The following is a 25070-nucleotide window of genomic DNA, read 5'->3' as shown; positions in this document are numbered from 1 at the left end:
ATAAATAGTATCCATCAATATTTCTTAGCTTCACATGAGAAAAGGCAAGCTATCCTCCCTGGCTTTATTTCTCATTCATATATGTAGTATGACGTTAAGATGAAAGATACATGTATCAAAATAATCTTCTTGTATACTTTATGTGCAGTTTATTAGATATCAGTTATATTTCAATATAGCTGCAAGAAACCTCAAATAAAACAAAACCAAACAAAAAGAAATACAAATCCTATGTTATATGTAACAAATAAAGAAATTGCTTCATTTATTTCTTAAGAACAGTTACTCGGGGAACAACAAAGTATCTCTGCAGAGCCTGGTAGCCTAATTGAAGCAAATTTTATCTAATTATTACTTTTCCTTTCCTTTCCTTTTCTTTCTTTTTTTATTTTTATTTTTTAGCCTAGATTTAGGTTACTATCTCTACTCATTAAAAAAAAAAATAGCCTTTCAGTTTGTGTTATGCTGCAGGTCCCGGGTGGGACTATTTGAACCCTTTGTGTTTTTACAGTATCATTTTCAGCCTCCAAATTGGATTGTAAAAGCTTGGGAAAAGAACTTCAGAGATGAAATATGAGTATCTTTCCTACGTGCCCCAAATAGCGTATTCTAAGGCTGTTTCGAAGTGTCTAAGATTGACAGACACGATCCGGGCTGGGTGTGGCTGTTTTCAAAAATACAACCCAGAGATCTGAGTGGGCTTTCCAAAGATCTACTAATTCCTGGGGAAGAGCCTTTCACACACACAACCTCTCAATAAATACATTTTCCTAGGGATTCAACTCAAGAAAGCTAGTCTAAGTGTCTTTCTTTTTTTTTTTTTTTTTTTGGTGGACGTAGGAAGCGTGCTGGAGTCTACTCTCCAGCGACTCCTCCAGAGGTTATGGATAAATCCGCCGTTTTTCTCCCCTTTTCAGTTTCGGGAGGAACAGTCGGTTTCAGTAGCTGGACGCACCCAGGATCTCGGGGTACCTGAGACACAAGTGGTGAAAGGAATGGGGAGGGGCTAAACTCTCCGCTCCCTTGGACCCCCTAGGTCGCCAAGGGAGGCGGGAAGAAGGATGATTGACGGAGTCGATCAGTGGCTAGGGGCTTGCAAAGGAAGGGACCAAGACAGGGACAGCTGAGCTTTCCCCTTTAAACAGGCTGGGTTGGGCCTGGAGAACAGCCTCCGCCAGGCCTACTGGCCTCTCTGAATGGGTTGTTATGGTAACAAACGACCGAACAGTCCCTACGAACGAGCCAATGAGAAAAGCCGTCTTTTCCAAGGTATCTTCGAGCCTTAGGTGTTGCGAAAGCACGGGTAGGGGCGCGGAGGAGACGCTACCCAGACGTTCTGCAGTACAGCCGGAGGAGGGGTTTGTGACGTTACCAGGAGAGCCAATCCCGTCTGTTTTTGTCCAACGGCCCCGCCCTTTTACCGCACATTTCCCCTCCCCTAGCTCATTTCGCACGACGCAGCGGTTGGGAACACAGACATTTTCGGAGCTGTAGCCGCCAGTGCCGGCGCCATTTTGTGTTTGGAGAAAGCGGCCTCTGTGGCGACTGGAAGTGGACGGAGATCACCCGTGAGAGGGCGGCGTTTCATACCCGAGGTCCCCTTTGTGTCGTCCCCTAACCCCCCCTCCGCGGTCAGCATGTGGTGAAGCCGGAGCCGCGAGAGACCCGGGGAGAGGAAGAGGAGTCGGAAGGGAGGCGGGGTGTCGAGAGCGGCTTCAGCTTCAGCTGCGGCGGATCTCGGAGGGGGGCCGCGGCGCAATGTCAGAGCAGACGCCGGCCGAGGCCGGTACTGCGGGGGCCCGGGAGGACGCCTGTCGGGATTATCAGTCGTCACTCGAAGACCTGACCTTCAATAGCAAACCGCACATCAATATGCTGACCATTCTAGCCGAGGAGAACCTGCCCTTCGCCAAGGAGATCGTCTCTCTCATCGAGGCCCAAACCGCCAAGGTTTTTATACACCCCGCAGCCTCCTATTCTTCTAATACTCCCTGATTTTAGTGTCAGCCTCATCCCAGGTCTCGCTTCTATCCGAAGGGGGACAGAGTTCTTCCTCTCCAACCCTCTCCCCCAACTCTGGCTCGGTCTTTGGCCCAGGCTTCGAGCGTGGGCCTCTCTGGGGGGGAGGGAGTGGGGGGGATAAAGGGTGGAGTCCCACTTCCGCTTACCAACTCCCTATTTAGGCCACCTCATTGTACATCCCGACACACGCTTTGAATAGAGCCCTTTGGGGAGGGGGGAGACTTAAAGGCAGTTTGTGTTGTGGGGAACTAAGAGTTAAAACCCTTCTAAGCCCCTGGGAAGGTGGGGAGCGGTTCTTCTCCCACTTCCCCACAGTATTCTTTTGGGTAATTAATCTGTGGGTTGGAAGGAGGTGAAGGGGGACCTGGGAGCGAGCTGTTGGTGGGTGGGAATAGGGAATTGGCCCCGAGTGGAGCAGCCGCTTGTTAGGAGCCCAACATGGCGCCTGAAAAGCACATGATGCAAAAGGGAAGAGAGAAGAATCCATTGCCTGCCAGCCAGGCAGCTGCTCACACCCGTCAGCCCCATTTTGGGGTGGGGGCGGCTAGATACAACTTTTATTCTCCTATCGGAGTGCTTTATTTGTCCCCCAAAATGGGAAATTGGGGTTGAGGGTGGGGTATGGGTGGGGGGAGGAGATCTTATCCAACCTGTAGGTGGAGAACTGGCCCATTGGGTAACAAGTACTTGTAGTTTTTTTGAAAAGTTCAGTCCCTCCTCTTCCTTCTCTCTTTTTTCCTCCCTTCCCTGATAGTGAAGACGTGCTTTTTCTTCACCCCTTGACAGAAGTGGTCCTCTGCCACCCTATATTTCCCTGTAGTCCTCCTCTTACGTGGATTCATGTGGGAGTGATATGTCACTTAAGTTACTGTTAACTTGGTTATCATAATGAATTTTAATAGCTTTCCAGCACTACGTTTTAAGTTATTTTTCAAGCTTGTACTCACGGTTTAGTTTTTTTAGTTGTTAGTGATTGAAATTATCAGGATGAGCCTCCTTTTAGCAGAGTGAACCCCTTTTAAAAGGCCACTTTAACAACAACCACCAATATATTGTTTAGAGGCGGTTTCTGTCTAGTGTAAAACTGAGTGGTCTGACTAATAAATGGTTTTGAACTGTGTGACTGGTATTATAAAATTTGTGAATAAAACATATAAAATATGTATTTGTCTTTTTTTATTTACCTTTGTAAGGTGTAGAATCTGCTTCCAAGACTTATTTTTATCTACGTGGTTGTGTGTTTTAAACAAAAGTCTTTAAGTGACTTGGGTTCATTCTTTAGGTTCCATCCACTCTTGGGTAAATCCGTTCACAAGATACACGGTTTCAGGTGGTCCTTTCATACCTTAATTTAAAGAGGACAAAAAGTTTTTTTTTTTTAAGGGCCCAACAAGTTTGTCATGTTCAGTCTGACAGCTAAAATACAAGCCTTCATTCTCCTTTTCCTGTGAATGTCTGTGAAACAGCTATTTTTTTAAAGTATGAGATTTAAAAAGAAAGCATTCCTCATACTCAACATCTTTTTTATTGATACCACAAACATGTTGGACATGAAAACTTAGTTTTTGCCTCGTTGAAGGCTTAACTTGACATTGAATGCCTTTAAAAAAAAAGAAACCACTTACGCTTTAAAAAATAACATTGATTTTTAAAATCTAAAAAATCTAATTACCTAGTTTTGGGGGGTGGGGATTACTAATATTCCACAGAGCTTAATGTTTAGTAGCTCAGATTGTCACTCAAACTTTTTTTTTTTTTTTTGCTGGGTTTATAATGGATCCAGAAGATCTTCGAGAAGTGAAAAGTAAATGCTGAATATAGTGATCACATTAAAACTTGTGTTTGTGTATGGATACACAGTGGTGAAAATAGGTGGACTATTTGCTGATAAAAGAGCTGAAATTTTTTGGCACACGTTTCCTGGTTATTTTTGTAAAGCCAGATTGAGGAAAAGATGTAAAAGTCACTTGGGGGGAATACCTTAATCAGGGTTGGGGTTGAGGGTGAGGGGAGGGATTTTCTGTCATTTGGTAGCAAACTGGCTTGGTTTTGTGTTTCTGGAGGTGAATGTTTGTGTCCTTACTCTCTAGCATCTCAGCATTACTAAACTTAAAGATTCACACCTAAATTGACTACATGAGGCAGTAATTGTGAAAAAATGTTACATACAGGATTCACTTTGCAATAAAAAACTAGACTACTGAACAGATTTTGGCTTTATAGAAAGCCTGTTATTTTCATAAATACCACAATAACTAAAATGGTGTAAAACATGACATGGTAAGATAAAGACACAGCAACAAAGCATTTGACATGTTGATTCTTAATTTACCCACATGCCGTGGCCTTGTGAAACCCTTTTATTAGATAGCATTGCAAAAGAAAATTTTAATACAAGGTTTTTCAAGTTTCCTTAGCCACCTTTGGTTGTAGTAAAGGTTATCGGAAACGAGCACTCCTCTACACACTTGTATGGGCAATTGGTTTTGTGAAATGATGGACTTGTGTACTGCAGAACTGTGAGCCTACCCTAGCTACAGGTAGCTATGGGTGTTGTTCAGAGTTAAGATTCCTATACACATGGGGTGGGTAAATGGGGGTGATTTTTTTTTTAAATCATGGTTGCTCCAGTGGAGTTGGATTTAACACTTAGTGTTTGTGGTGTGTCTTAATGCTGCTCAGCAAGTCTGTGAACCTGCTGATGCTTTCTGGAAACTTGCTGTGCCTTCTAAAAGCCAGTGATGGGTAGGCATTGCAATTGAACTGGGGCAACGTTTGTTTACTTTGGAAAGGGCCACCTGTATCCGCATCACCATACTGGCTCTGCACAAATTTAGAACCTCTGGTTTGTGCACGTCAGAGGAAAATATTTCGACGGAGAGTCCATGCTGTGAAGAAAATCTTCAGGACAAATCCTGCCTTCCAGAGTCAAGTTCAACCTGATTTACATGACTCAGCGGCTGCTCCATCCAGTTTTTCTTGTATCAGTAATAACTTGCACCTTCCTGCAAGTTTAAAGGTGTTTTTTTTGCCATTAACTTCATGTGTGAAGTATACTTAACTTCTTTGTACATTGGATTATAGATAAGTAATCCTAATGATTTTACAGGTAACAAAAGCTTCATAGACTTTAACATATAAAATATGCTTATGGAAACTAGGGTTTCTGCCAGAAGTCTGAAAACTTCATTGAGTCTAGGTACACCATCATAAGTTAATGTGGATCACAAAGCTTATACTTGAATTGCAGAAAATAGCCCCCCTTATTTTTGGTCACTTAAAATGGGTCTTTACAATATGAACCTCAAACTCCATTGAGCATTAAATGAGCTTACTAGAGATTAAGGTTTTACTTAATGGTGATTTTGAGCTTATTTTGTATGCTCAACTAAAGATCACTGTAAGATGAGTAATTGAACACAAATGTTTCATAAACGTTAATATTTAAAATTACCAGCAAAAAGAGGTCTGTATTATAGGTTTAAAAACTCACTTTTAAAAGTACTTTTTTGGTGGTAATTCATTATACTAAACTTCTCAGTTTCTTTTTATTCAGGCTCCTTCCTCAGAGAAGCTTCCTGTTATGTACCTTATGGATTCTATCGTGAAAAACGTTGGACGAGAGTATCTCACTGCCTTTACTAAAAATCTAGTTGCAACATTTATTTGTGTGTTTGAAAAGGTATATATTGCATTTAGAAACATTTGAATTTTTAAAAGTGTTCCTGATTAAATAAATACTTGCCTTTGTGTTGGGTTTTCTTGGGTGGTAAAATGTTTTATTCTCTTGGACATTTATCAAATACCATGCTAAAGTTAGTGTTTTGTGTTAGATATTTAATGCAGATTTTAGGGGTTTTACATTACCCATTTACGAATGGACTGCTTTTAGGTGAGTGAAAAGATCTGAAACTATCAAGAGTATTTCAAATTCCATTGTTTACATTCTTGGTGTTAGGGTGTTAGCTATTTCTATTTGGAAAAAAAGTGTAATCCACCAGTGTCTTTAGACCTGTGATTGATGCCTGAAATTTATGTGATTTTTTTTTTTCTGGAAATGTTTTCTCTTGTTAACTCTGTTCAAGTATGTTTTATATTAATGTTCTAGGCATATGTGGATAGTGGACTTGTTAATTGCCTTAGGTTATATTGGAAATACTTTTTATTCCCTTAGTGTTCAAAGAAAGGATTATTTGTTTCTATAGCCAGAGATGGAACATTCCTTTGATAACGTTGTATCTGGTAGTTTGGTAAATTCAGACATTATGTTGAGGAGGACCAGAGACTTGCTGAATTAAGTCAGGCTTTATCTTGCACACATAGTAAAAGAGCGTTTATAAAATAGTAAAGTTTAGAGACTCTTTCCTAACATAAAAAATTGTAGTTCTTATATTTTAGATGTACTCATGTTTACAGAGAACCTATAGTTGTTAGACTTGGAGAATTTGGATTAGCTTGAAAGAACTCTTCATTAGATTTTACTTGTTTGTTATAACAGAAAATGTAGTTGTTGCTTGAGTAGTTTTTTTTTTCCTTTAAGTTCCTAGAGAAAAGAAATACTAAGTAAGTATATGCAGAAGAAATTTGGAAAACTGTGTTTCAGATTGTGTTACGGAGGTTGTTAAAGTGTAACCTTTGCTAAATACTTCTTACCTGAGCCTGTAGCCTTAAGGAGAGGTTCACTTTGCATTATAGAACTTGGAGAGCTAAACTATCCTCTGGGTTTCAGTTTTAGTATGTTCAAATTCATTTTTGTGTTTGGTAGAATAACTTTACTGAATCTAACTACGCCTTAACACTAGAGTTGATGAAAATGACCTTGTAATAAATACAATTATTAAAGACATAGGTATAGTCAAGGCTTTATTATCCTAAAGTTAAATACCTAACTCAGTTTTCCTAAGTACTAGGTTTCTCTGATGGCTAATTTTGAAAACATTTGTTGTATCTACCATAAGCATGAGTAGTTATATAAAACTAAAGCTAATCAGTGGATAAAGATTTTGAATTTTAATAATTAAGGTGCCTTCCACACCACAAGTATCTTGTTTTTAGGGATCAACCATATTGTATTGCAGAAGATTGATTAGTGATACAGTTTTGTCTTAATTTTAACTTTGTACTACCATGTAAGTAAATCAAGAAATTTAAGCCTTGCTCAGGTAAATTGTTTTGTAGGCACTTGGTACTTTTTGTTTTCAATGAGCCTCTCCTATTTGGTGACAAGCAAGTTCAAGAAAGTCTGTTAGTAATTTGTTCATTTGTCTGATTTTGCCACATCTGCACTCTGGCCAGAAGGTACTTGGAGGTTTTTTTTTGAAGGACGTGAGCATCTGCGGTCTGTATCTTTGTCTCAGTAATCTCAAAGCCAAGCTTCTTGTAGAATTGCACTCTTGAAAGTACAAAGACTTGCCTAGTGGTTTGTTTTCATGAAGGCTAGATGATGACTTTTTCTATTTTTTTTTTGAGGGAGAAATTTATTTTACATTTACAAACCAAATATAAAAGTTTTACTGTTGCATATATTCATGAGTGAGCAGTATGAATGCTATATGTGAAGTACAACAGGGATTGATTTAGCCTTATACTTAATATTTAAAACATTCTATAGTAACTTAACAAGCCATAGAATTGTTCTGTTGTTTTAGGTGGATGAAAATACTAGAAAAAGTTTATTTAAGTTACGTTCCACATGGGATGAAATATTCCCATTGAAGAAACTTTATGCCCTGGATGTCAGAGTCAATTCGTTAGATCCTGCTTGGCCTATTAAACCTCTACCCCCCAATGTGAATACATCTAGCATCCATGTGAATCCTAAATTTTTAAATAAATCGGTAAGTTTTACGTAAATGGTATATAACTAATACTTTTAACTGTCAAGTTTTGAGTTTCCTAAAATTTCTTGCCCGAAATACCAAGAATATCCTGTGCTGCAACAGTTTAAATTTTTTTCCCTTCAGGTTCACAGTGCATTTAAAAATATATTCTTGTTAGGTGTTAACATAGTATGTTTATTTTGATTTTAAGTTCCTGAACAGTTTTTCTGTGTTCTTTTAAACATGATTGGCTATTTAAAATTATAAAGGATATTGAGATAAGCTGGTAATTTTTAATTCCCTCTTAGCTCCCTTTTTAGTTGAGATACATAGTTTTTTAAATAATAATTTTCTCTTATAGCCTGAAGAGCCTTCAACACCTGGCACAGTGGTCAGTTCCCCTAGCATCTCCACTCCTCCAATTGTACCTGATATACAAAAGAATCTTACCCAAGAACAACTAATAAGGCAACAGTTACTGGCAAAACAAAAACAGTTATTAGAACTTCAGCAGAAAAAGCTGGAGCTTGAACTAGAGCAAGCTAAAGCACAATTGGTAAGTAGAGGAAATTTTCACTTTAAATGTTTTAAACATGTCTTTTGATAGAGAACTAATTTTATATTTGAATTTTATTAACATTACTTTTATTAATAGTGTGTTTTCCCATTTTTATTTAACAAATTATGGTTATTTTGTTAGGAAATTTTCATATCCTTATAAAACTGACTTGAATATAAACAACACTGTTTTCTTTCAAGTACCTTATTTAAAAAAATTTTTTTAAAGATTTTATTTATTTATCTTTAGAGAGGGAAGGGAGGGAGAAAGAGAGAGAGAGAAACATCAATGTGCGGTTGCTGGGGGCCATGGCCTGCAACCCAGGCGTGTGCCCTGACTGTGAATTGAACCTGCGACACTTTGGTTCGCAGCCCGTGCTCAATCCACTGAGCTATGCTAGCCAGGGCAAAAATTTTTTATTTATTGACTTTAGAAAGAGAGAGAGGAAGGGGGAGAGAGAGAGAAACATTGATTTGTTGTCCCACTCATTTATGCATTCATTGCTTGATTCGTGTATGTGCCCTCACCTGGGCAGTTTTGGTATATTAGGATGACACTCTAACCAACTGAGGTGCCCAGCCAGGGTCCTCAAATACTTTTTATTGGATTGCAATCTTCTACGATAACACCTGAGTTTGTTAACAATTATATCACGTGGAGTTAATATCAGACCAATATGGTAGGTATGTAGTGAATGTTTTTACAGTTTTGAATCTTTTATGAGCTTATGCTTCATGAGCAGAAATCAGGTTCCTAGAAGCCATCAAAAAAAGCCATTACAAAATTAAGGAGTCCAGGAAGACTACATGTTTATATGCACCAATGACATTATACTAAGTTACTTTACTTGGCACTTATTTGAGAATGAGGAGTTTTATAAGTTTATTATCAGTGCCACTTTTGGAGGAAGTGAATTTTATAACAATTTAGCTGGGATAATTGACTCTTGTGAATCTGGAGTGCAGTGATTTATTTAGCAGTTTCTTAGCATCAGTCTGGTTCAGAATCCTGAATAATTGGGAAGTGAATATTTTTTCCAGTTTACCCAGAGATTATACTATAAAACCTCAAAGTAAAGTACTTAGTAAGAAGTAAGAGGCCATGTAAGTATATGAATTTTCTCTTTTCACTTTAATCTCCATGTAAACATTAGAAGTATACAATGTAAAAACAGTGAATAAATGGATGTATTGAATAAGCATATTCTTTAGGTTTCAATTTCTTAATAAATAGTCTGCACATTTTACAGTATTAACATGAACATTTACTTTGTATTTCAGGCAGTTTCTCTTAGTGTTCAGCAGGAGACATCCAACTTAGGTCCTGGATCTGCACCATCCAAACTACATGTTTCACAAATTCCTCCTATGGCAGTTAAAACTCCCCATCAGGTTCCTATGCAACCTGAGAAAGGTCGTCCAGGTCCATCCTTACAAATTCAGGATTTGAAAGGAACAAACCGGGATCCCCGTCTTAATAGGATGAGTCAACATTCTTCACATGGAAAAGATCAAAGTCACAGAAAAGAATTCCTGATGAACCCATTAAACCAATCTGATATTAAGACAAGTAAAACTATACCCTCTGAAAAACTAAATTCATCCAAACAAGAAAAAAGTAAATCAGGTGAAAAAACCAAGAAAGAACTTGACCAATTAGATTCTAAATCTAAATCTAAATCTAAATCACCATCACCTTTGAAAAACAAACTATCCCACACAAAAGACTTGAAAAATCAAGAATCTGAATGCCCAAGGGTGTCTGATATGAGCAAGAGAGATCCAAGATTAAAAAAACACCTTCAGGATAAGACTGATAGCAAAGATGATGATATAAAAGAGAAGAGAAAAACTACAGAAAAAAAGGATAAAGATGAGCATATGAAATCATCTGAACACAGACTGGTTGGAAGTAGAAATAAAATTGTTAATGGCATTGTACAAAAACAGGATACAATAACAGATGAATTGGAGAAACAGGGAACAAAACCAGGGAGATCAAGTACTAGAAAGCGATCAAGATCGCGATCACCCAAGTCTCGATCACCAATTATACATTCTCCTAAGAGAAGAGACAGGCGGTCACCCAAACGAAGGCAAAGGAGTATGTCTCCAACCTTGACACCCAAACCTGGAAAGATGCGCCAACCGGGATGTAAGCAGTCACATATAGAAGAATTTATGCCACCTTCCAGGGAAGAAAGAAACGCTAAGAGAAGTACTAAACAGGATATTCGAGATCCAAGACGAATGAAAAAGACTGAAGAGGACCGACCACAAGAAGCTGCAAATCAGCATTCTACAAAATCAGGCACTGAACCAAAAGAGAATGTAGAAAATTGGCAAAGTTCCAAGTCTACCAAAAGATGGAAATCTGGTTGGGAAGAAAATAAAAGGTAGGATGTTCACATTTTTTAATCAAGTAGAATAATACGTACATTTTAAAATATAGTGCTAACTTAAAAATTGGATAATGTTCACTGGGTGCTAAAATTGGTGCCTTATTTTTCCATTTAATTTTTAAACCCCCATTATAGGTTGAATATCATTATTATTCCTATTTTACAGATAAGGATAGTGAAGTTTAGAAAGGTTAATCTACCAAAGGCTGCACATCTAGGACAAGGAAGAATTTTGAGTTTATATCTGATTTTCCTAACTGCAAATTTGTGCTTTTAATCATTTAATTAGCTTTTATGATGACTTATATTCACTTTAACCAGATCCTTTGAAAAGGATTCCTAAGTATGGTCCTGAGTATTAAGAAAAGTTTATGAAATAACATAACTGCTTTTATGGTTTACAGCATACAACAGGGTGATGAACATAGTAAATCTCCTCATTCAAGACATAGGGAAACCTGGCCAAGCACTAAAGGAATCTTGTCACCTCGAGCCCCAAAGCAGCAGCATCGATTAAGTGTAGATGCCAATCTTCAGATTCCTAAAGAGTTAACTCTTGCAAGCAAAAGAGAATTACTTCAAAAGGTAGTTATCATGATCCCATGTAATCATTATTCCCTTTGTCTAAGTATTTTTGTAAGTACTGTTTATATTTAAAATACTTGGTTTCCTTTTATTACCCCATGCAGACGAGTGAACGTTTAGCATCTGGTGAAATTACACAGGATGAGTTCCTTCTTGTTGTGCATCAAATTCGACAGCTATTTCAGTATCAAGAAGGTAAACATAGATGCAATGTACGCGATAGTCCTACAGAAGAAAATAAAGGTGGATTAAAAAAGAAACCTCTCTTATCTGATGCTGAATTAACCTACTATGAACATAAAGCAAAACTGAAAAGGACACAGGTTCAGCATTCATTTCCAAGACTTGATCTCTTAGATCCTGATATTTTTGACTACCCTTTGACTGATGCCTTGTTGTCTGGAATAGAATGTGAGCCATCCAAAAGTAAACATGCAAGTAGGAATAGTGGAGCACAGTTTGACAGAAAAGAACAATTTAGTGAAAGAGCAAGACGTCTTTCTCCTATATCTGGGAGTCGTACTTATGCTGAGAATCTTTCACCCCATGAGGGCCGGAGAAGACATGACGAGCAAGTCTCTGCTAAAGGTAGAAAGTTAAATCAGATTATGCCTATTGAATCACACAGCAGTGAAGGGAAAATGAACAAGCTAAGGGGATGGATTTTTGTGACCGTTCAGACAACCTTTTTCTGTTTTGATTTGTTTTTCCCTCACAGAAGGGAAGAGAGCTAATACTTAAAAAAGCAGTTCTGTGTCAGGTACTTTACTAGGTTCTTTACATATGTAATCTTAATTTAATCCTCACAATAACCCAATGAAATATATATTACCCCATTTTACAGATAGGAAATAGGACCAGAGAGGTTAAATAACTTGGTCTCAAAGTCAAGTAATTAGTAAGTTGACAGAAGGGGGATCTTTTTTACCCAGATGTGTCTGACTCTGGAGGGCATCCTTTTACCTGTTGTTTGGTGCTGTCTTTTTTCCTCCCCTCTAAGTGAGATAGTTATGGATATTTTTGGATAAACATTTACATGAATATAGAAAGTCTGTAAGATAATTTTATATAAATTCAGATTCAGAGAAAATAATTTTTTTTTCTTTTTAAAAGGTGTACGAGAAGAGCAGAGATCACCATTCAATGATCGTTTTCCACTTAAGCGACCTAGATATGACGATTCAGATAAACCATTTGTAGATAGCCCAGCATCACGATTTGCCGGCCTTGATACAAATCAGCGACTTACAGCTTTAGCTGAAGACAGACCATTATTTGATGGACCTAGTAGGCCATCAGTAACCAGAGATGGCCCAACCAAGATGATTTTTGAAGGACCTAATAAATTAAGCCCTAGAATTGATGGACCTCCTACACCAGGTTCTCTTCGGTTTGATGGGTCACCTGGACAGATGGGGGGAGGTGGCCCTTTGAGATTTGAAGGACCACAAAGTCAGCTAGGAGGCGGGTGTCCTTTGAGATTTGAAGGTCCTCCAGGACCAGTAGGGACACCTTTGCGGTTTGAGGGGCCAATTGGTCAAGGAGGTGGAGGTGGTTTTCGGTTTGAAGGTTCCCCTGGTCTGAGGTTTGAGGGATCTGCAGGTAGTCTAAGATTTGAAGGACCAGGGGGCCAGCCTGTGGGTGGTCTCAGGTTTGAGGGACACCGGGGTCAACCTGTGGGTGGTCTAAGGTTTGAGGGACCTCATGGTCAACCTGTGGGTGGACTTAGATTTGATAATCCCCGAGGTCAGCCTATAGGTGGACTTAGATTTGAGGGGGGTCATGGTCCATCAGGACCTGCAATTAGGTTTGATGGACCCCATGGTCAGCCAGCAGGTGGGATCAGATTTGAGGGCCCTTTGCTACAGCAGGGAGTTGGGATGAGGTTTGATGGCCCCCATGGTCAGTCAGTAGCTGGTCTGAGGTTTGAAGGACAACATAATCAACTTGGTGGGAACCTTAGGTTTGAGGGTCCACATGGTCAACCAGGAGTAGGGATCAGGTTTGAGGGACCTTTAGTCCAACAAGGAGGTGGAATGAGGTTTGAGGGTCCTGTGCCAGGAGGTGGCCTGAGAATTGAAGGGCCTCTGGGTCAAGGTGGTCCAAGATTTGATGGTTGTCATGCTTTAAGGTTTGATGGGCAGCCCGGGCAGCCATCACTCTTACCAAGATTTGATGGACTACATGGTCAACCAGGTCCTAGATTTGAAAGGACTGGTCAGCCAGGCCCACAGAGATTTGATGGACCACCTGGACAGCAGGTTCAACCAAGATTTGATGGTGTTCCTCAAAGATTTGATGGTCCACAACACCAGCAAGCATCAAGGTTTGATATTCCCCTTGGTCTTCAAGGAGCACGATTTGACAATCATCCTTCACAAAGGCTTGAATCAGTTTCTTTCAACCAGACTGGTCCATATAACGATCCACCTGGCAATGCTTTTAATGCCCCATCCCAAGGACTGCAGTTCCAAAGACATGAACAAATATTTGATTCACCTCAAGGACCAAATTTTAATGGACCACATGGCCCTGGAAACCAGAGTTTCTCCAATCCCCTTAACAGAGCGTCTGGACACTATTTTGATGAAAAAAATCTTCAGAGTTCTCAATTTGGAAATTTTGGTAATTTACCTGCTCCGATAACTGTAGGAAATATTCAGGGATCTCAACAGGTAAGTCTTTTGCAGTTACAGCAAAATTATGTTTCGTGGAAATAACCATTTTTAATGATTCTAGAGTTTGAGGAAGGTTTTCAGGAGATAGTTTATTCTACAGATTGGAATATTTTTAATGTATTTCAAACTAGGGAAGTGGAAAGAAAGTCTTGGGGCTGAAATTTGCAATTTCAATCCAAAATGGATTTTCACTCTTTCAGTATCTAGGAGAAATCTCCCCCCACCCCCACCCCTGTGTCCCCTCTTTCTCTCACACACTTTTTTTTTTTTTTTAGTAGACTTTATTTTTTAGAGGAGCTTTAGGTTCACAGTAAAATTCTGCTGTGAGGTACAGATATTTGCTCTATACCTCTTGCGTTCACACATGTGGATCCTCCCCATTATGGTTTTTTGTTCTTTATTATGTATATATACCACTGAAAGTTCACATGGATACTGAACAAGGTTTATGAATGGATATTTGTTTACATACCAGCAACATTTAGAAGTCTTAACCTCACTCTGGAGTACAAGTACAGTATCTGTATGCCTATACAGTACTTTTTTCATGACTATTTTACTTTGCAACATTCCCTTGATGTCTTTTACAATCTACTTTGTAACCTAAAGTATAATGGCCAAGCAAGATGATCACAAAGGAGTTCAGATTGCTAATTAAAACAAGCTTTTGGCACAGGTCACATCTCTGGATGTTCGTTCTTCTATTTATAAGAGAAAGCACTAGCAAGGTAAAGTGATTTGTGTAAGGTTACACAGCTAGTTGGTGGCTATCTTATGTTTGCATTGTGATGTCTTAAAGTGATATCTTAAATTTTTCAAAGAGACTTCACATCCAATCTCAGTTCTTTATAATTTTATGAAACAGATTCAGGAGGGTATTAATTGTTCATTTTTGTAGCAAGTCTACAATTGAAGGGACCAGTCAGGTTATACTTGTAAATCTTTATTGTAGAAACCAAACCTTAATGATATCTGTGACTATTTGTATGTGGTTAGGATGTTAAAGTCTTACTTAAAATATGGAAAGGATGTTTATAAAACTAAGGTTTCTCTTAAAGGTTCTGACTGGTGTTGCTCAGCCAGTATCGTTTGGCCAAGGACAACAATTTTTACCAGTTCATCCACAAAATCTTGGAGCATTTGTTCAGAATCCTTCAGGTATGTACTTTCTGAACTTTTTGTTTTTCAAAAGACAAATACTGTTTTTTTTGAATAGCTACCTTACAGATTTTAAAAAAATGACAATGTTGAGAGGGCATATGTGATTTTGAGAAAATTAATCTGGCTGGAATGTTTTGTTTTCTTTCTGGGTTTACATTGTTGATGTGTATTCACATTGTTTCTGTTTACAACTAGAGATCCATTAAAAATAAGAGGAGTGAAACCTATTGGGTGCAAGCTGGAAAGTGGGATAGGAGTGTAATACTTGTGCTGAAATGAAATAAATGACAAACCTCAGAAATCTCAGTTATTTGATATTTTGAGTTTTTGTTTTGTGTGTATGTGTGTGATAATCCAATAACCATTAAGTAAATACAGGGTACATTGCCTTATAAAGTTGATCTGTTCATGTGTTTTTTATGGACACTCAAATAATAATTATATCCAACATGTTAAAAGAGTAGAAAAAACTTCTGTGATTCCCTAGCTAGCTCCCTGATAAGTGAAGTGCCTTTGTTACTGTGTGGTGAAGCATAACAATATTGTTATGAATACAGTAACAATATTGAATGCAAGGGCTTTAAAATGAATTTTAGTTTTAATATGTGAAAAATAGGAAGTGTAAATTATGGTGGTTTATAAAATAACTGCAGAGTTAATGTATTGAAAACCAGCCCACCAAGTCATAGTGATACTTGCTTTATTTTTGAATCTTCAGAAACATACTCTAGTATAGCAGTATTCAGTTTCCAAATTTAGGGAGTTGTCTAAAACTTCTGACATAGCTAGGAAAGTCCTATCCAAGTTCTAGTTTATTTATGCATTAGATCTTAAACTGTCATCATAAGAAATTTATTCAATTAATTTAAAGCTTTTTGTTTTTAATTTCTAGGTTGACTATTAGGATTAGTTCGTTTTTCTTAAAAAAGATTTTATTTATTTTTAGATGGGAAGGGAGAGAGGAAGAGAAGAAGAGAAACATCAATGTGTGGTTGCCTCTAACACGCCCCCTACTGGGGACCTGGCCGCAACCCAGGCATGTGCCCTGACTGGGAATCGAACCAGTGACCCTTTGTTCACAGACCAGTGCTTAATCCACTGAGCTACACTAGCCAGAGCAGATTAATTAATATTTTTAGTGCATGTGGTGTTTTTTTGGGGGGGGGGGTGTCATAACGAAAGGGAAGGAAGGAATTTGGAATCTAAAGTCATAAGACCAGGCTTAGAATATCCACTTTGCTATTTCATGGATAGGCAGGATGTAAGCAAATATGCTCTCTGGGCTTCAGTTTCTTCCTCTGTAGACAGAATTTAATAAAAGGTATTATTTGTCTAGAAAATTTTTTATAAGAGAATCAAATGAGATTGTATATGCAAAAGTACTTTGTAACTTGTAAAGTGCTATATTAATGTACATTTCTTTGGAGGTCAGATTTTCTTGTTGAGTGGAGAATTTCATGTGCAATTGGTGTGCAGTTTTTTTTTTTTTTAACAAACAGTGTATATAATGCCAGACACCTCAGTGCATTATAATTATTAATTCATTTAGTTCTCATGACAGCCTTAGATAGGAACAATTACTATTACTACCCTTTTACAGGTGAAGGAAACTGGGGCACATATAAGCAATGTGATCATGTCACACAACTAGAATGTGAGATTTTTAGTTAGAATCCCAGGGAGTCTGGTTCTATAGTTCATGCTCTTGATCACCGAACTTGGCCATCTGCAGGCATGTGAATGGCTGTTTACCACTCTAAGACATATAGATAGCTAATTCTAATGAAATGTAAATGTTAAACTAGTGTGTGAAATGCTATTGTTATTAACTATCAGGGTTGATTTATTCATTCATATATGTATTCAGACATTTCATTTCAGTAGACATTAATTAAGCCTATTGTGTCCAAGCATTGTGCTAAGTGTGAAGAATATGCAGTGGTTAGGAGCAGGGTGGATGCAAATTGAATTTCTTCTCACAAAGAGGAATTTTTAGTAGTTCACAACTTTTTCTAGAGGTGTAATGAGATGCATGATGGTGACATACAAATACATTAAAATATTTTTATAGTTGAGTGAGAGGATCATAATTAGATCAGTGCTTAACAAGGTACATAATTGGATTGATTCCTAATCAGTGAGCTTAAGGAGAAGATTGTTATTTATTTAAATTATTGAAGCTTTAATAAGCCTCATACCTGTTTAACAAGAGCCTGGGCTGCTTTGCAAGGGTAATAATTCAGCAAAGGGCAGAGGGCAGGTATACTCTGAACCACATGGCTCATCTTCCTGCATTAGTTTTCCTGGGTAGTCATGGCAGTGGGGAGAAGTACTTTTGCTTAGGCTCTGGGTATTTTTTTCCCCCAGTATGGTTAGAAGATGAGAAAATTAGATGGTTGGAAATAAAGGGTGGTGTGTTGCATTGCATAGAAGGGAGTATGAATATAAAGTATTAATGTTTTTAGTATTTATCCTAAAGTATATTAAGATAAAAAGTTCATTTTAGGAGGTTTCGAGATAATTTATAGTTATTCTTAACAAGAGTCTGTAAAATTTATTGTTTGATAGACATCTTGAAGAAAACTTTGAAAATGCTTAGTATAATTTATACCTTTAAGTTCTAGTTTCATTTGAAGAGTGTTATTTTTCTTTAAAGGAGCCCTTCCTAAGGCATACCCTGACAATCATCTCAGTCAGGTGGATGTAAATGAATTATTTTCAAAACTGCTTAAAACAGGAATTCTCAAATTGTCCCAGCCTGATTCAGCTACAACACGTAAGTATGTTTCTGTACTTCATTCATCTACACAAAGCTCCATTAAGTTACAAAGATGTATGATATGATACAATGTTAAGTTATGATAAAAGTTCTGACTTACAATAATTGAATTCTTAGATACACTCTTTATTTTTGAAAATCTAAAAGAATTGGTTTATAATAATTCTTAAGTTTTCTAAGGTGGAAGTATTTTTGTAGTGGACATTGTTTTCAGACTAACATTCCTGATGCAGATAATGTGCAGACTTTTTACTAGTTAATCTATATTAGTTTTTAAAAATAATTTGAGTATTGATGAACTAGTTTTGTGAAATTGACTTTTAAAGACCTAATATTTTATCAAAAGAAAGAATTGTATTAGGTTTCTTGGCCAGTAAATAAATATAAGATTACAAACACTGAATAGACAAGATGGGCTTCTCTATTGCTTATAAGCATGTAGTATTCCTCTATAAATAATAAATGGAGACTGGTATTGAGAAATTGGTATATATTTTTGTCAATTGAAGAAGTAAATGAAGTTGCTGCGCAGCCTTCCACTGAAGAGGAGGAAGATCAAAATGAAGATCAAGATGTTCCAGATCTTACCAATTTTACAATTGAAGAATTGAAACAGTATGTAATCATTAATTTTCTTCCTAATTTTCTAAGATAAAAAGGACAGTGACTTTTTATCAACAGTGGACAGTATTATTAGTGTTACTAATTTTACCCCTCTTACTGTTTTTAAAATTTAGGGAGCCTGGTTTCTTTATTTAATGTTGTAAACTATGCATAACATAAACATTTAGGAAGCCTATTTAAATCTTCTTTTAAAATATGTCTGCTGCACAAATATTTAGGCCTGAAGGCTATCACAAATGTCTGTTGTTGTTTTTTTTTTTGTTTTTTTCATATCTGTGCTTGGAACAACAAATACAGGGAGTTTAAATATTAGGTATTGATGATCACTCATTTCCATTTTTATTTTATTCTTCCCTCAATCCTCATTATTTTTTCTTTATTGATATTCTTACACTTTCGTGATAAAGAAATTAGATTTTTGTAGTCTAATATTTCAAAAGTTTTTTAAAAAAATCAATTTCCACTTTATCAGTAATGCATGTTTATTGTGGACAATAGAAAGTACAAATGAAATCAAGAAAATAAAATTACCTACAATTCCCACTTTGATAACAGTGTTACTCTTTGTCCCATATCTTTTCATAAAGTTTTATTACCTATATTATATTTATAAAAAACATCCAAAGCTACTTTATCAATTCATTTTGTCTTTATGAGTACTTGATTTAAAAATAGAATAGCTAATGTTTTTCACTTTTAAAATCAGTATTTTTAAATTAATACTTTCATATAAAGTTTTGTAATGAAAGGCTTATATAGGCTTGCTTATAATAAATAATAAAAGATGGCATCCCTTTTCCCTAGTACTACTCTTCACCCAGAAGCAACCATTTTTTAACTCTTTTTTTTCTATGGTTCCTGGCATTTACTTTTGGATTTTTAAAAGATACATACATGGTGGTGCGAAAAGAAGTTTACAGTTGTTAGTATGTTAAGCACCAAGAGTTTATTCTTGTATTATTAGTTAGTTACAGTACTATTTTCCATGTGAACAACTGTAAACCTGACTTTGCCTAACGCTGTATTTTTCTGATATATAACATTTAATTTATCATATTTAGAAATCTTGATTTTTCTTTTGTCAAAAGATTTTATTTATTTTTAGAGGGATGGGAAGGAAGAGAGAAAGTAAGGGATAGAAACATCAATGTGTGGTTGCCTTTCATATTCTCCTACTGGGGACTTCGCCCTCAACCCAGGCATGTCCCCTGACTGGGAATCGAACTGGTGACCCTTTGTTTGCAGGCCAGCAGTCAATACACCAAGCCACACCAGCCAGGGCGAAATCTTGACTTTTTGAATGTGAAGATTTAGTTATCTCCTTTACTGTTCTGTCAACTTTCTCCCATATAGTTATATAATCAGTTTTTCATGAAATCATTCAATATTAATACAACTCTTAAGTATTTTATTTGCTGGTATACAAAGTACTAGTGTACTGTCCTTTGCTTTATTCAACTATTTAAAAATTGTTTGGAGTTTCCCACTGCCCTGCTTGTGGGTTTGCCTGGTCTTACACAATTTATTTCCAAATAGGGAGCCCAGAATTTTAAAAAAGGATTTGGTGACTTGTTTCCCATTAGTTTTCTAATTTTTCTTTTTAGTAATCTATGCAATTATTATTTCTCCTGTACCTCTTTTCAGTATTCTTTAGATCAGGGTAGAGTGGTTGAGTTACTAGGAGCTTCAAAGATCTGGAGAGGTGAAATCTGATTATTCTGCCATATCCACCTGCTGTGTCCACCTTGATATTGACACTAGTCTTAAGAACAGGCCAACTGTTGCTTTATTAGTTAGTGCATGGTCATTCTGTTTTTAACCAAAAGGAAGTAAGTAGCTGGGCCAGGTCTGTTAATAGGATAGACTGCATGTGCCAAAATTTACCAAAGTTAAGGAAAAAGGGGGTCACTAATATACATTAGACAATAATAATATTGATCTTTGGGTTTCACCAGCTAGCTCTTGGATGAAATATTATTTCATCACATAATAATGGCTTCACCATTATTAAAATACAGAAAACAAATATTTGTAATTGCCTTTTTTAAAGTTCTTTAAGCCAAGTTATCAAAGCTAAAGATTATTTCTTTTTTTCAAAATAGACGTTATGATAGTGTTATAAATCGACTGTACACTGGTATTCAGTGTTACTCTTGTGGAATGAGATTTACAACATCACAGACAGATGTATATGCAGATCACTTGGACTGGCATTATCGGCAAAACAGAACTGAAAAAGATGTTAGCAGAAAAGTCACTCATAGACGTTGGTACTACAGTTTAACAGTACGTAACTCATATGTCTCTGAATTGTCTTTTACCCTTTAAATTTTATAATTTTAAAAGTATGTTAGTTTAAATAAGTGCTGAGACTCTAACTTTAGAATTTTTTAAATATTTGACCCCTAGTATATAGGAGGTTTTTTAAATAAAAGAAATTAGAACAGTATGTATTTGCTTTTTCTTGACTTTAGAGTAGGACACAGATTTCTTATAGGCCTAAAATTCCAAGTTGCTGTGACTGATTTTTAAAAAATATTATACTATATTATACTAATGTTTATCATGTATAAATTAGTAGCTGTAACTATAGAGGTAATGGAAACTTAATATTAAGGTCTTAATTGTAATTAGTTGCCTTATGTTGTCTATTAGTTATGGGCCTCAAAGAGAAGGCATAATTATGAGTAATATTAAAGTATATTGTAGAAGACTGAACCCTTTAAATAACATCATATTGAAGATAACTCAGTAAAAGTTTAGGAACAATGAAAATATTCTTCTTAAATCAACTTCTTTTAAGGACTGGATAGAATTTGAGGAAATAGCTGATTTGGAAGAACGTGCAAAGAGCCAGTTTTTTGAAAAGGTGCATGAAGAAGTTGTGCTCAAAACTCAGGAAGCTGCTAAGGAAAAGGAGTTCCAGAGTGTACCTGCAGGGCCAGCTGGAGCAGTTGAGGTAAGAGAATGCTAAATATTCTACCTCTGGTCATGTTGCTTAAGTAAATGATCATAAACATATCACTTTATTTACATCCCTCTTTCAATGATTTTATGATTTCTTCACTTAGCCAGAAGGCCAAAAAGCAATTTTTTAAAAAAACATTTCTTATAAGCTTTACTCATCAGTTGTACTCTGTGATCTAGCTTTGGGTTTTATAACCACTGGAGTTATTGTATCAGTGAACAACAGTAGTGAAATGTTACCTGTTTTTGCATGGAAGAATGCAAAATTCTTAGAACTTATTTTGTATCAGTATTACATAGGGAACATTGTTTAAACGTTCAGAAAGCTCAAGTTTCCTTTGCCCATTTAATGTTTATATGTTTTTACTTAATGTATTGTATTAGTAAATTTCACTTTATACAATTCTATTTTAGAGTTGTGAAATCTGTCAAGAACAATTTGAACAATACTGGGATGAAGAAGAGGAGGAATGGCATTTAAAAAATGCTATTAGAGTAGATGGAAAGGTAATTTTCAGTTTTTTTGTAAGTTTTAAGATTGCTTTTGGTTTTTGTAGGGGTAACTTACCACATTGACAGAAATGCTGTCGGTTCTAATACAAAAGGTTTTTCTGTGTTTGAGTTGGAAGGGATCTTAGCAATCTTCTGGTTCTGTACTCATTTTATGTAAGAGGTTGCATAACTAGTTAATGATAAACACAGGACTAGGTCTTAGGAATTTAGTCTTTCTGCCTAACCAGTTTTGATTCTAAATTTTTATTTCATCATCAAAACTGTTAATGTCTTCAAAACCTACCGTGTTATCTACTTAAATGTAGCAAGCTAAGTTTAAAGAGAAATCAGGATAAAAATTTTTTATCCATATTTGTGACCAAATGATTTTGTTTCCTTTTCTAAGATAGTTATCTTCTGGTTTGATTTAGAAAAGAAAATCTTATTAGAATAGCCACTAGAAATGAATATACATGTGAATACCTACTTTTTTTCTTTTTGCTTCAGATTTATCATCCATCATGTTATGAAGATTATCAAAATGTAAGTTCTTTTTGGTTACCGATCTTATTACATTAATAAGTTTTATTTTTTGCATCAGAGCAATATTGTTATTTTGAGATACTGAGCTGATTTTGTTTTTATACAGCATTTAGGTTCATTAAATATTGGTGCTAGTTACAATCTGATGTAAATTTTGAAATTTCTGCATTATTCCTTGCATTCCATTCACTTCATTATTGATGATGTCTTTGACTACAGCACTAGTCATAGAAAAATGTGAGGGAAACCGAAAGAGAAGGATGATGGGAATAGGTTTCTAGAGTTGTGGGTAGCATTTACTACTTTTTATCTTAACATACTTCACTCATCCATGTAATATAGGAATAATTTTTAAATGATCACACATGAAATCTGAAAAAGGTATCAATGTGTTTCTCTTAGAAATTCAATTTTTTTTTTGTATAACGACCACTTTTAAAAAACCAAACAGTGGAATACATTGCCTTTCAAAGAATATTTGTTTCGCGGGTTTAAGAGGCAGTTTGGTAGATACATGTGGGTCATCAGAAGACTAGGCTTTGTAGGATGTTTTGAGGGTTTATGGAGCTTTTAGAAATCCTCTGAGTGTTTAAAATTAGGAGTCACAAAAAAACCCAGTATTTGTAGGGGGTTACCATCTGTGTGGGGTTAACTATAGAAGCATATCTAATCAACCTCTTTTGGCCTTTTACTGGTTGCTGCTTTTCTTAGCTCATTGCTGAGTACATGTTAAATACTTAATAGTCTGTTTTTATGCCATGTTTTGTAGGGAAACAAACATGTTTGTTTCTTTGTCCATATAAGGGTCTTACAGACTGTCATTTAATATGATAACGTTTGAGCTTTAGTCATTACTTATAGGACTTTTCATTTTGTAGACATCTTCATTTGATTGTACACCATCTCCCAGCAAGACACCAGTTGAAAACCCTTTGAACATTATGTTGAACATTGTCAAAAATGAATTGCAGGAACCCTCTGAAAGTCCCAAAGTTAAGGAAGAACAAATCGATACCCCACCAGCGTGTACAGAGGAAAGCATGGCAACACCCACTGAAATTAAAACAGAAAATGATCCAGTTGAGTCAGTTTAAAATAAAATGAGAAAGGTATGTTTTTCTTTTTTAAAAAAGCTGCTGTTGGATCTAGAAGGTGAAGAATTTATGTATATATAGTCATATCTATATAAATTGTGTAGCTGAGGCAGGGCCTTCAGCTATCATTTGGTTAATAAATACATTTTAGTATTTGCATTTCCTACTGCCTGCACAGTTTCAGGTGCTTGTTGTGTGAAAGTTCTGTAGATGTGTGCAAATTTAACAAAATGAAATTGTATGTGTAAAAATGTACGATTTTCACTTGTGAAACTGTAAATTATAAATAAAAATATTTTTGCTATCCATGGAGTGTAATATTTATGCACACCATCAAATAAAGACAGTGTTTCTGTACTTTTTACTGGGTGAAAATGGAATTAAACAGCAACTTCAACATAAGATTTTTTTCCTAGTAGCTCCCATCATTAAGGAGGCAAAGTCTTAAGTTAGTTTTATTCTTCAAAAGGGGGTTGTGAGAGAGCATTGCAGGACTTTTCTCAAATAGAAAAGCCAGATTTGAAATATTTTAAAAAACAAAACAGGACATATTTGCATATATATCTATCTCCAGCTTTAGAGAACCATCCAGATGTCCATTTTTGAAGAGCATCTAATGAAGCAACTTTTATTCTTGAACTTGGACAATGATGCCATCAAACAATTAAATATGTTTAAGTACTAAAGGTGATTTCTTTTTAAATGACACTTCAAATTTGTCATAATTTAATGCAGTGAACATACTTCTATTTTAAGTTACAGGGGGATCTGTAAGAATGTTCATTTGAAACATGGTTAACTTTTATCCTTTGTTGGTTTTGACTGAACTAGATGAATACCATGTTAATATCTCATACATGTAATAAATAGGATGAAGAAACTTTGTTTGTGTCTCTTTATTTCTTAAATGGTTTCAGACTGTGACTTCTTTCATCAGCTTTAAAACATGAAGTGATACTTAATGAGTCAGGCACTCAGAGATGCAACATTAATCTTTTCTGCCATCTTTTGGAGGAGCTAGACATACATAACAACGAAAATCAGTTTGTTGAATACTGTGTGGTAGGCATCGACAAACATTTTACATGTATTTTCTCTGGTGCTTACAAATAATCCTACATTGTAAATGGTAACAACTTAGAAAGTTGTAGAACTAAAATATGAACCTGGCTGCTAAATTTCTACAATTTAAAATAGTTCCCTAAGATAAATGCTAGGATAGAAATAGGCACACCAAACTACCTGGAGATGGCTAAGCTAAGTTTTGGGAGATAACTAGGACTGGAGTCCACTTTTGTAGGAAGGGGGGTATCTATGGAGAATGAACAAATGTAAACCATGTGTTT

The 25070-nt window shown here is 36.2% G+C and overlaps 1 protein-coding gene across 2 annotated transcripts; it reads left to right on the top strand.

Moving 5' to 3' along the window:
- The first annotated feature begins 1038 nt into the window (after nt 1-1038).
- PCF11 (PCF11 cleavage and polyadenylation factor subunit) lies at nt 1039-24608 on the top strand. Of its 2 annotated transcripts, none has more exons than XM_028514633.2 (16): nt 1039-1950; nt 5579-5704; nt 7671-7859; nt 8203-8397; nt 9681-10795; nt 11206-11386; nt 11491-11974; nt 12500-14061; nt 15123-15222; nt 17882-18001; nt 18514-18619; nt 20731-20914; nt 21432-21587; nt 22010-22102; nt 22595-22630; nt 23509-24608. In XM_028514633.2, exons 1-16 carry the CDS (start codon nt 1759-1761, stop codon nt 23722-23724), a joined length of 5055 nt encoding a protein of 1684 aa, XP_028370434.1. In that variant the 5' UTR covers nt 1039-1758; the 3' UTR covers nt 23725-24608. The 2 variants fall into 2 exon arrangements, with proteins under 2 accessions (XP_028370434.1, XP_028370436.1); XM_028514635.2 differs by having other exon boundaries at nt 1041-1950; nt 11491-11581.
- The last annotated feature ends 462 nt before the right edge of the window (nt 24609-25070 follow it).

This window comes from Phyllostomus discolor, chromosome 6 (genome assembly GCF_004126475.2).
Source record: "Phyllostomus discolor isolate MPI-MPIP mPhyDis1 chromosome 6, mPhyDis1.pri.v3, whole genome shotgun sequence".
Classification (NCBI taxonomy): domain Eukaryota; kingdom Metazoa; phylum Chordata; class Mammalia; order Chiroptera; family Phyllostomidae; genus Phyllostomus; species Phyllostomus discolor.
Note: the sequence above shows the minus strand (reverse complement) of the source record. Positions and strands in the feature narration are given on the sequence as shown.

What these genes read in the sequence shown, in the direction of transcription:
- PCF11 (XM_028514633.2), top strand. Translation starts at nt 1,759, where the DNA reads ATGTCAGAGCAGACGCCGGCCGAGGCCGGTACTGCGGGGGCCCGGGAG. An exon ending in CTAAATTTTTAAATAAATCG is followed by an intron (nt 7,860 to 8,202) that starts GTAAGTTTTACG and finishes TTTCTCTTATAG; the next exon opens with CCTGAAGAGCCTTCAACACC. An exon ending in ACAATTGAAGAATTGAAACA is followed by an intron (nt 18,620 to 20,730) that starts GTATGTAATCAT and finishes TTTTCAAAATAG; the next exon opens with ACGTTATGATAGTGTTATAA.